Source organism: Tachypleus tridentatus, chromosome 6 (genome assembly GCF_004210375.1).
Source record: "Tachypleus tridentatus isolate NWPU-2018 chromosome 6, ASM421037v1, whole genome shotgun sequence".
NCBI classification, from domain to species: domain Eukaryota; kingdom Metazoa; phylum Arthropoda; class Merostomata; order Xiphosura; family Limulidae; genus Tachypleus; species Tachypleus tridentatus.
This window is the reverse complement of record NC_134830.1, coordinates 35,227,374-35,239,627: the sequence shown is the minus strand read 5'-3', so window position 1 is coordinate 35,239,627 and position 12,254 is coordinate 35,227,374. Positions and strand designations below refer to the sequence as shown.

Genomic DNA, 12,254 nt, shown 5'->3' with positions numbered 1-12,254 from the left:
TAGGAAGATGGAAAGATTGTTTCTGGATTGTGTTTTATGTGCAGTAAAAAAGTTATACATCTTCAAGAGGGAGAACTTTACTGACTTCATCTTCAGCAACATTTGAATCAACTACAACTACTATTTTAATGACTGTATTTCAGGATTGATACACAAATATTGTTTAAATAAAACACAACAGAACTTGAAGAGTAAATGCTTTGATGATTTTATTACTTTTCTTCTGATACAAAGCTATTAAAATTTCCCAGACATCAGAGCCACAAAATTCCAACAAAATATTCTCACCCATTAGGATTTCAAAGGAACTTTTTTGGAAGGAAACTATAGAATTTATTTCTAACAATTAGATATAGCTAACAAACTTGCATATTGCTGTTCATATAAAAGCACAAAATGAGCTTAGTTGTTTAAGTTAGAAAGTTAATTTAAAAAAAAAAAAATTTGACTGAGTACAGATAACAGTTTTAAGGTAAAGTTGAAATTTTATAAAGTGCAAAACATCCACTATAAAATAGTTGCTTAAAATGCTGGCTTCTGTTTTAAGGTCATTTTATTTCATGGTTTCTTCATTCAGGTACCAAGACCATAGAGAGCTCCCAACAGCAAACAACAAATACGAATATAAGTCGATCTGTTGGCAGCTTGCTACAACTTGCTTGGTTTTCGTTTTTCTTTTTGTGATTGGAAACAGTTTTTCAAATTATAGATCTTATTTTTGATTAAACGTAATTACATTTACAGTTCATTTTAGTTTATATTAAAATAAATCAATTTACAGTAGCTTTCACTTTAGGACACACAACCTTCTTTCTTCAAAAGATAGAATATTTTTAAATGCTAATTGTAGAACTAACCTGAGACTTTATTTAACCAAAGTTTCCAAAACAAATATAAAGTGTGAATAGCTTCTATTAAATCACCTTTTATCTGTAATTTAAATTTTTTGAGGAAGCTAAACATATGTTTTGATGTACATAAACCCATAGAACCAGTTGAGAAATGCTGTATTAAATTAAGTTCAAGGGAGCTGGAAACTGTTTAACATTTACTGCGACTGAAAATATATAAACATTATAACTATGTTCAGTATTTTTAATGAAACAACATAAATAGGCTATAATGGGTAATACATTTTAATACAGCCAGGACAATCCTAGAATGTTTTTAAAAGTTTCAGTAACATTTACTAAGTTATCCTTCACAAAATGGATAGATTAACCATTTTTGTTATAAAACTATCCTTTTTTATTCCCCAATTCTAAAAGTGTTAGATATTTTATGACTTCTATTCATCCAGTATAATGTTTTTCTAATTGTGTAGTAGTGATACTGTTTTGAATGACTGTATGTGCTCATTTGTAATTTAAGAAATATTCATAGTTTAATCTTTGTTTATAAAGTTTTATAATCTGTACTGGTTAAACAGTGTTATGTAAAAAGATTATGTTTTAAAAATTGCTCCAGTGAAACTTATCATGTTTTTACTTTTTTTTAGTGTCTTGTATTCATCATGACAACTCTAATTTGTTGGTTGATCCCTGACATTCCAAAGTCTGTGAAACTACAGATCAGGCATGAAAATCACATCATCAGTGGTATGATTATTGAACATAAACTAAGAAGAGGGAAGTATCTTGGTATTGTTGGAAGCAGAGAAACTTCACGAATTTGGAACATTGGTAATATTTGAAAACGCAATCAAAATTTGAATAAGGCAAAGTTTTTTATTTTGTGTAAGAGGTGAGTGAACAGGTTGATAATAACACCAAATCAAATGTCTATGGTCAATTAAGTCCAACAGGGAAAACAGTGTCCATACATTTATGTGCCACAAGAACAAGTACGTTTTAAACTTTGCCAAGGTCTATCTAGAAGTTTCCTAAAAATAAAGATCTGAAGATAAATACCAGATACTCTTGAAAACCAGTCACCAGATTTTATACTTTAATAATGAATTTGATTAGATTTATAATAGATTAAGCTATGTATAGTGTAGTTCTATTAAGTTCTAAAAACACACACTAATATATCAAAAAACTTTATGCCTCATGTAAATACATTTTTTATTTAATTAGAAACAAAAAACATTTTATTGGACAGAATAAATCTCTGGGCACAAGAACAAAAAGTTATGAACCTCATTTTGATAAAAAATAAAAAAGACAATGTACAGAATATATTTTTTACTATTATAAAGAGAAGAAATTATTTGTCTTAAAACAAACCACATTTATAAGTACTTAAAGTTGTGAGAATGTTATGTTCATTGTTTTTAACCAAACTTCTACCTATTTTCCAGTAAATCTTGTCTGTGTATTTAAGGCAGTACTCAAACAGTAATCAGACATATATTTTGGTATGTTTTCTACTATACAATTTAATCACAATACAAACAAGACACTAAGGTCCCTTCCTGATCCCCTCGGTGTGGATTCCTATACGTGGTGAGGGGACCTCCCAGGGAAGGTTCTCTTCTGTTTGGTTACCTTCTCTGGGATCTAAACATCCACCCACGTGTTTGCCGTGCGTGGCGACCTGTGAAGGGAAGGAGAGGATCCTAGTGTTTGAGGGGTCCAACCCTAACACACCACTTTGGCCTTGAATTCCTGTAGCAGCCTTTGGGTGGCCCCCCTTGGGTCATTCGGCTGGTCCACTTGGGCTAGAGTCAACCAAGTACCAGTGTTGGAAGTTCTCAACGGGTGTTGTGGACATTGTGTCTGATGCTGGTGTTTGGGTATAGAGCTCACGAAACCCTGGCGTTGCTGCAATGTTCTTGCATGACATTGTTGTGCATCCCCTTGCAGGGCTTCATGGTGGGTGGGGTCAATGGGTACCGAAATTTTTCTTTTTTCCTATGGATCCTCCAACAAAAAATTTAAATAAAATAGTGAAAAAACAGTCAATAAGTAAGTGATCACGTCTTGAAGACTCTGAGCAGCAATCTTCAACATCTGTAACACCTGTACCCCATTTTCTTATATTACATTCTCTTTCAGAAAAACCTTAAGGGCAATTGTCCCCGTTTTTTATTCAGAAGGGACTAGAGGGTCTTGCTGGCTCTCCAAAGTCAGTAAAGAAGCTTCGATCTGGAGACATATTAGTTGAAACATCCACAACCCACCACAATCAACTCCTCTTGAATTCAATGGCAATTGAGGATGTACCTATTAAGGTCTCCCCTCATGCTACATTGAATTCATCACGAGGAGTTATTGTTGAGAGGGATTTGAAGAACGTCCCCGAGTCAGAGATTCTCGCTGGTCTCTCCACTCAAGGAGTTTCTGCAGTGAGACGCATCTCCATTCGCAAAGGTGGAGTTACACTACCAACAAATACCCTTGTTTTGACATTTACATCATCACGTGCACCTGCCACCATCAAGGCAGGTTATCTAATTTGCAGGGTACGGCCATACATCCCAAACCCTCTCTGATGTTTGCAATGTCAGAGGTTTGGCCACTCAAAGACATCATGTCGTGGTTCCCTGACATGTGCTCGTTGTGGTGGCAAGGACCACAATACCTATGACTGTGACATGGACCCACATTGCATCAACTGCAATGGTTCTCACCCTTCCTACTTTCGTTCATGTCCAAAATGGTTGGAGGAAAAAAGAGGTGCAACATTTGAAAACAACTCATAACATTAGTTATCCTGAGGCTCGGAAATTGCTGTTTGCCACTCCATCTCGGACATATGCTGCTGCACTTCGTTCCACAACTGCAGTGGGAGTGCAGACAGATCTCTCTGTGCCTCCAAGAGAATCGTTTTCAAAACAAATGAAAAGCCTTTTGACCTCCGTGATTAAAAAGGTTGATGAATCGACTTCCACACCCATCTCTGTTCCTTTCATATATTCCAACAAACCTCAAGATCCACATCCTTCAGTTTCAAATACAGACATTTTTTCTAATACTTCTTTTTCTTCCACCCCTAGAGGCAAAACAATTATTCGTTTGCGTCCTCAGTCACTGGAATCCCCTTCCAATAACAAAGACCTGCCCAATTGACCAAGGGCAGGATCCATGGAGGTTGATAGACCTCCTCTGACTAAGGACAGTAAGGAAAAAAGACATGGTCGTAAACAGAAGGGTTCTCCAGCCACTTCGCCTACCCTTCATTAAAAATGGCCACCTTGATACAATGGAACTGTCGAGGTTTACATTCTAATCTGGATGATATCAAAACACTGATTGCTTCCTACCATCCTTTATGTCTTTCCTTACAAGAAACATTTCTAAAACCTGCTGATACAGTCACCATTCGGCATTTTTCTCTGTACTGAAATGACAGGCTGTGTGATGGACGAGTACATGGAGGGGTGACACTATTGGTTGATCAGCATGTGCCCACCTTGTCCTTGTCACTCAACACACCCTTGGAGGCCATAGCCATTTGTGTTTCCTTGGGTCATACCATCACTGTTTGTTCTCTCTACCTGTCCCCTGGTGAGACATATGATCAATCAGACCTTGATGCTCTCGTTGAACAGTTGCCGTCTCCCTCTCTACTCCTGGGGGACTTTAATGGACATCATCCCCTCTGGGGAAGTGCTGTTATTGATGAGAGGGGTCGCTCTGTAGAGCGTATGCTCTCTGATCACAATCTTTTTCTTTTCAATACTGGTTCTTCCACTTATTTTCATGCACCTAGTCAGTCCTTTACCTCTATTGATCTTTCAGTTTGCTCCCCTTCATTATTCTCCAATTTTTCATGGAGGGTTGACAATAATCCACTGGGCAGTGATCATTTTCCTATACTTTTGAGAGAGACTGGCTGTGGTCGATGCCACCCTACCCGCGTGCCCCGTTGGAAGCTGGATCAGGCAGACTGGTCCACTTTCACTGCTCTCGCAGAACTTGATCCTGCCATCAATAGACGACTGTGTGGTAGTGGTAACTGGCTGTATTATACAAGCAGCTACTTAGTGTATTCCTAAAACCTCAACACGTTTTCCACGATATCCTCGTCCGTGGTGGAATCCTGCTTGCCACTTAGCACGGAAGGCTCAGAAACGGGCCTGGGATACTTTTCGTAGATATCCCACACTTTCAAACCACGTCACATTCCAATGGGCCCGTGCACATGCTAGGTGGGTAAGACGTGAAAGCAAGATGGAATCTTGGATTAAGTTCACAACTAGCATATCTTCTACCACCAGTTCCAAGGTCGTATGGGACAGGATTCGAAAGGTCAGTGGGCACTACAATTCTGCCCCTTTCTCGATCTTTCTCTCTGATGGTCAGGAGGTGGCTGATGTCCGGAGCATTGCTGATACTCTAGGCTTTTGCCGGGTATATAGCACTTCTGCTTGTTCCTCCACCTTCTTGGCCATCAAGACTCTGGCAGAGCGTTCCCCTCTTTCCTTTCGAACTGACTGCCTCTTTGACTATAATTGTCCCTTTACACTGGTGGAACTGAAAATGGCCCTTCATCGGTCTGGCAGTACATCTGTTGAACCTGATGATATACACTATGACATGCTGCACCATCTATCTGCTGCTTCTCTTGATGTCCTTCTAATTGTCTTTAACCGGATCTGGCAGGAAAATGTTTTTCCTGATGCCTGGCACCAGGCTATTATTTTACCTTTTCTAAGCCAGGGAAAGATCCCAAGATTCCTTCAAACTACTGTCCAATTGCTTTGACGAGCTGTCTCTGTAAGACTTTAGAAAGGATGGTTAATGCTCGTCTTGTTTGGTTCCTCGAATCAACTTCCTCTCGCCCATCCAGTGTGGGACGACAGCCCTCCACCACAGACCACCTAATTCGACTTGAAACATCCATCAGAGAAGCCTTTCTCAAATGCCAACATCTTGTATCAGTATTCTTTGACATAGAATAGGCTTATAACACAACATGGAGGTTTGGCGTTTTGCGAGACCTCCATACATATGGGTGACGTGGCCATTTACTTATTAGTTATTAAAAAATTTTTATTGGACAGAAGATTCCAAGTTCATGTGGGTTTGACACTTTCCGGTTTTTTTGTGCAGGAACTTGGAGTCCCTCAGGGCTGTGTTTTGAGTGTCACACTTTTCAGTATAAAGATAAATGCCATCACTGAACAACTCCCTCTCACTATTGCGAATGGGCTGTATGTCGAAGACTTTCACATATCATGTCAGTCGTCGAACATGAGATAAGTTGAGCGGTAACTACAAACTGCCCTCAATCGTGTTCTGAAGTGGACTATGGCGAGCGGCTTTAATTTCTCTCTCTCTAAAACCGCTTGCATGCACTTTTGTTGCCAACAGGGTATTCATCCTGATCCTGAACTTCATATCGGTGAAGTTTTGCTGCCAATGGTTCCTGAGACCAAGTTCTTGGGGCTTATCTTTGACCATAAGCTGACATTTTTACCACACTTAAAGCAGCTTCGGGTCAAATGCACAAGAGCACTGAACATTCTCCGTGTCCTCTCTACTACCAGTTGGGGAGCAGATTGATGTTCTATGTTAAAGGTATATCGTGCTGTTATTCGATCAAAACTCGACTATGGATCAATGGTCTATGACTCTGCCAGACTCTCAGCCTTAAAGATGCTGGACCCCATACATCACCAAGGACTTTGATTCTGCACTGGGGCTTTTCGCACCTCTCCAGTTCAAAGCTTATACGTTGAATCTCATGAACCTTCTCTGCACCTTTGCCATTTGCAACTATCCTTACTATATTCTTCAAAACTTCGTTCCTTACCAAAGCATCCCACCTGGGGATGTGTTTTCCTTCTTCAGTGGGCCGTACTTTTTGAGAACAGATGATCTGCCATTACTCCGTTTGGTCTTCGAATGCAGTCACAATTGGATGAATTGGGTCTGTCCTTGGATAACATTGCAGATTCCACAGGTCAGCCCATCCCACCATGGCTTATTACAGCCCCCAAACGTGACCTTTCTTTCAGTCATCTGAAAAAGGCAGATACTCCAGATTGGAAGTACCATCTTTTATTTATTGAACATCTTTCAAACGATCATTCCGTTCCCATTTATACAGATGGTTCCAAATCAGGTAATTCAGTGGTCTCTGCTATGGTTTGCCACGGTTCGATGGTTGCTCGCAGAATCCCCTCTACAGCTTCTGTGTTCACTGCTGAACTGTATGCCATATCTCTTGCCCTGGATTATATTGAAGCTGAGCAGTACTCCAACTGCACTATTTATACTGATTCACTTAGTTTTATACTGGCCCTGGAATCGCTACACGTTGGCTCACACCCTGTTCTCGCTGATATTCAAAGCCGACTGGCCCATTTCTCATCAACTGCTACTTCTATCCAGTTTGTCTGGATACCAGGCCATGTTGGTATTTGCAGGAATGAGCTTGCAGACACAGCAGCTATATCTATCTGCTCCGGCACTGTCACCACTGTGCCTATTCCGTACATGGACTATGGTCTTGTAATCAAGGCTTGGCTCCGTGCCAGCTGGCAGTCCACTTGGAGCGAGCAACGGGACAACAAGCTTTTTCAAATAAAACCCCAATATTGGGCTTTGGCCATCTGGTTTCCGTAAGGTTCGGAAGGAGGAAGTTCTAACTAGACTACGCATTGGTCACAGTTTTTTAACTCATCGTTTTCTTTTATCTGGAACTGATGCACCAGTGTGTAGTTTATGTAACACTCAAATCACAATAAGCCATATTTTACTTTCTTGCCATCGTTACAATTCTCAAAGACGGCACTATTTTAAACATGTTTTTTCCCAGGGTTTATCTGTAACTTTGGACAGTGTTATTGGTGATGGTGACACTGTCCACCTTGATAAAGTTTTTAATTTTTTAATGGCTATTAATCTTTTTAATTGTGGTTCCCTTTTTACAGTTCCATTTTGACATTGTAAAATGACCAGAACATTAAATAACTTGACACCAGGACTGGAAAGGCCGACTTTAGGTGAGTAATGCTGCTGTTTGATCTATCTGTTTGAACTACTCGTTAGTCGTCCTGGCGAGTTGTTATTACACTTTTGCTGCATGTCATTTAACACTTATTGCTTTACCTACTGGCCATAATGACACATCACCCGGAACCAGGACTGGAAAGACCAACTTCAGGTGACTGACAGTGGTTCTTATACTTACCTGTTAGTCTTCTTGGCAGGTTATGATCATTACCATTTTGCTACAGAAAGTCCTTTACAACTTTGTAGTAGTTATTACACTTTTGCTGCATGTCATTTAACACTTTTATTGCTCTACTTTTAGTACTGACCATAATGACACATAACCCGGAAATCGTTTTCAAGGTAATTAGCTGATTAAAATTAATTTTAATTTTAAAAATTTAAAACTGAAAATGAGCAAACTTACCTCTGAAATATGAAAAGCCAAAATACCCACACTGAGATGGAAAAAGGAACCAGAGAGAGAATTAGAAGAATCACTGGATCATCAAAAAGTTGGGTTTGTAGACAGAAAAATAAGCAAAGCAGAACCAGCATAAGAGAGTGAACCAAATGAGGACACTCTGAAAGTGTATTTTCTCAGCAGACTACTACCTAACCTTCATTTACTTTTTAACATATATACAATAGGAAAGTCGTATATAAGGATCTTCAACATTCACAACTGCCAGAGAATTTGGAATCTGAAGCTGGAAACCAGAAGAATGGAAGAAGATGATTGGTCAATATAGTAACAGTACTGATTACTGAACGACCAGAGATTTGACCATTCACTGAAAAAAGCAAAGAGTGAAAAGTTCAGTGTGAAAAAAAGGTAATGATCATGGGAGTTTAACACCAGAAGAAGTAGACAAAAGTTACAAAAAACACAAGTTACAAACAAAATTAGTTCTTTGATTACTGATATAAGTTACGATACCACAAAAAGAGTTTTCTGTATGAACAATTACACAATGATGTTGAAGAAAGAAAAGAAACTCAAAATAAATACATTGAACAGCTCAACTTTCTGACACATTCATGTGAGAGATTGCTACTTGAAACCTTTCATGAACCAGAACAGTGTTGATTTCTCAACATGAAAGTCAAAAGGAAGAAGAAAAAAGGGTATTCTACTGTCATGATGATTGTTATGAATTCAAACACCACTGAGAAGCAAATCCCACTGGAAGTGATGCACGTAAGTGCATCACAAAGGAATGACTTCAAGCAGTGAGAAAATTATTCCCAATGCAGGAAAGATATCTTTGCAAATAGGTGAGGAAGACAGAAGAGATTCCAAGGCTTCAACATCATAAAATATAACTAAAATGTTCCTTGAACTGTGTTGATTCATGATCTAAGATGTGAGGATCAAAAACTGTTAGAACTAAAAGAACTAACTCAAGAAATATAGCCATGTGAGTGGTGAAATGACTGTTTTAGAGACTTAAAAGAAGCAAGAGGTAGAATAAGTCATTCATCCTTGTTAAAGTGATATTTAAAGTTAAGGTACTGGAGAAGTTCAGCAAATATTTTGACAACTCAATAAACATTTGGAGTTGAGGCCATGACAAGGAGAAAGATAATTAACCAATACAAAAATGAAAAATCATTCAAGATGATGGTTGAATAGGAATATGAGGATAAACACCGAATGCTTTTCCATTTTGAAATGAGGCTTAACCTGGTAAAGATTGAGAGAAGACAAGTTGGTGATAGGTTTCTAATTTCACATTTTTTTTTAACTATAGATAGTTAAAAGAAAAACCTGGAAAAATATGATAAAAATTTTAACTGTGTCTTTCAGAAGGAGATCTCAGACTTCTTTATAGATCCACAAAACCATCAAGTTGCTTTTGTTCTAGCAGTCTTCTTCAAAGCATGGCATCATACTGTAGAGAGAGATAAAAATAGTGTTGGTGAAGAAGAGGTTCAGGGGACAAACTCTCGACTGGAGAAGTGAGTTAAGCCCCCCATCATTGCCAAATCCCCAGATGGTGAAAGGAATCCTGATTGCTAAAATATATGTAAACAGTTTTGGAAAAGGAAAGGTAAAACTGTTCACTGTGGCCAACTTCAACAATTAACCGAGGGCAGTCTAAAGCTGCTTCTCAAGAAACCTCATGTTCACTGACCAGCTTGAGATGTGGAAGTCATGGACATAGTGCTCTTTGGAACAGTGGGAAGAAATTGTGTGGTGATAGCATTAATCTTGATAATGACAGCTCTGACGGACTCCAAGTTTCTGTATTAAAGAAAAGGAAAGAGTCAACTAACAAAAGGAAATAGTCTGAACAGGGAATACCAATTCCAGGGCTATGAATATGGTAAGCAAAGGCCCACACAATGCCAACAAATATAAAGGTGGTGATACTAGGTTGAAGAGAGTAAGGAACATGACAATGTGATAAGGAAGTAGTAAGAACAGAAAACAAATGGAAGACATGCCAAGAAGGATGTTTAGGAAGGCATACTGGAAAGAGCAAAATAATTTGTCCCCATGAGTACCAACAGCAGGGGACTTGAAGTATAGAGTAATAGAGCAGAAGAAATGGAAGAGGCCAAAAAGAGAAGAGAACAAATGTTCATAAATGCTCTAAGAAGTGTCTCAGATAAAAAATGGAGACAGAAGAGGAAATACATAAGAGTACAGATAAAAATATGAAAATGAAGAACTAGAAACAGATGTAAAAGTCTCAATCACCAGGCTGGCCAAATTAATAACAATAACAGGGAATAGAGAAAAAGTACATATGAAAGTATAAAAAACAAAACAACAGAGTCACAAATGTGAGGTGGATGAGGCATTTGGGTATGAGAATGGATCTATTAGCTAAAGCAAACAGTATAAAACTAACAACAACCAAGAAGAAAAGATAAACCCAAAAATAATGGATCAGAAAATGAAAACACAAAAAAAGAAGGAATGCAGGCAAAAAGAGATGGAAAGAAACAAACCTGAGAATGAAATTCAAAGGGAAAGTAACAGTCAAAGCAAATGAGGTTTAGGTTGTAGTGTAACAGATCATTCCTGACTGGGAAGAAAGAAATAAAGGTTGCTAACTGTTAAAGTTGTTGGACTCACTGGTCAGTGTTTTGTGGTTACCATATCCTTAATGGTCCTCCTATTCTCACTTATTTGACTGTGTTTCTTTGATATTAAAACTATACTGATACTGTATGTATATTTTTGTTATAGCAAAGTCACATTGAGCTATCAGCTGGGTCCACTGAGCAGAATCAAACCCATGATTTCAGCATTGTAAATCCATAGACTTACCACCGTACTAGAATAGGACATATTGATACTATCAGATTCTATCTACTATATGCACATTTGTAACCAAAATTGCTTAAAATAACTGCAAATATTAGGTTTTTAAACTTACTAGTATTTTCACTCATTTTAATCTTTTTCAGATTATGGATTGTAATTCATTCTGTAATATACACATGTGCAAATTTACAGGTACAAGGTAAAGCAGCTGGACATTCTATATTTTAATTCACAAGGGTGAAACTGCTGTACAAATAATACAGTTGTTAATAACAACATTTTCTCTGGTTTATGGATAGCCTGAAAACATTGAAATTTGCAGAAGATTAACATTTAAGAGAATTGTTTAACCTTCATCATGTACAACTGACAAGAGTAAAGTTAGTATTCCAAAGACAGGTGTTTTGTTTTCAACAAGACTTCCACTATTTATAAGATGTTTAACACACATATAAATAACTTACTGCTTCTAAGAAGCTCTTGCAAGCTGTTCACTTCTTGCTTGGATGTCTTTTCTAAATTTTTCAACTCTTCTTGGTGATTTTGTTGAATTTCTTCTAATTGCTGCTGAAAACTTTTCTCAAGGTGGTTAATTTCATCCTGATGCACTTTTTCTAACCTGGATTTTTCTACACTCCATCAGTCTTTAAATATTCTTCTAAAGTATGAAGATTATTTTGGTGTTTTATCCGTAATTGTTCTTGTTCTTTGCTGCAGTAACATATACTTTCTTTCAGAAGAATCCACTGGAAGAGATGCTTTAATTTATGTATATCTTGATGTTTGATTGCACATTCCAGTCTGTTTTTAAAAACCTGGAACCAATTTCTCATTACACAGAAAGATAGATTTGATAATGAATCCAGGAATGTGTGCACGTATGAAACACATTCTGTAAGTAAATGCTGTGCTTACTGATCCTGCAAACGTTATGGTAGTTAGAAACTGGTCCTTACCAGGGTTAAAATACTTTACCATTTTCTAAGCTTTGTGTACTCATATTGACATTTTGGTCAATTTCTCCAAGATAACTGCACCATTGTCTGAACTGACTACTGAACTTAAAACACAAACTTCATTTTAAGTTC

General features: G+C 37.8%; 1 protein-coding gene across 11 annotated transcripts in view; it reads left to right on the top strand.

Moving 5' to 3' along the window:
* The window catches only part of LOC143252233 (uncharacterized), a 42,787-nt gene that overhangs the window by 20,567 nt on the left and 9,966 nt on the right, over positions 1 to 12,254 (top strand). For 4 of the 11 annotated variants that reach the window (XM_076504062.1, XM_076504060.1, XM_076504058.1 and 1 more), the window contains exons 4-5: positions 1,499 to 1,682; positions 7,826 to 7,897. In XM_076504062.1, coding sequence (XP_076360177.1) covers positions 1,499 to 1,682; positions 7,826 to 7,836 — 195 coding nt within the window. In that variant the 3' untranslated portion in view covers positions 7,837 to 7,897. Of the gene's footprint in view, positions 1 to 1,498; positions 1,744 to 7,825; positions 7,898 to 12,254 lie in introns of all 11 variants that reach the window. The other 7 variants (XM_076504057.1, XM_076504055.1, XM_076504054.1 and 4 more) reach the window with 3 other exon arrangements.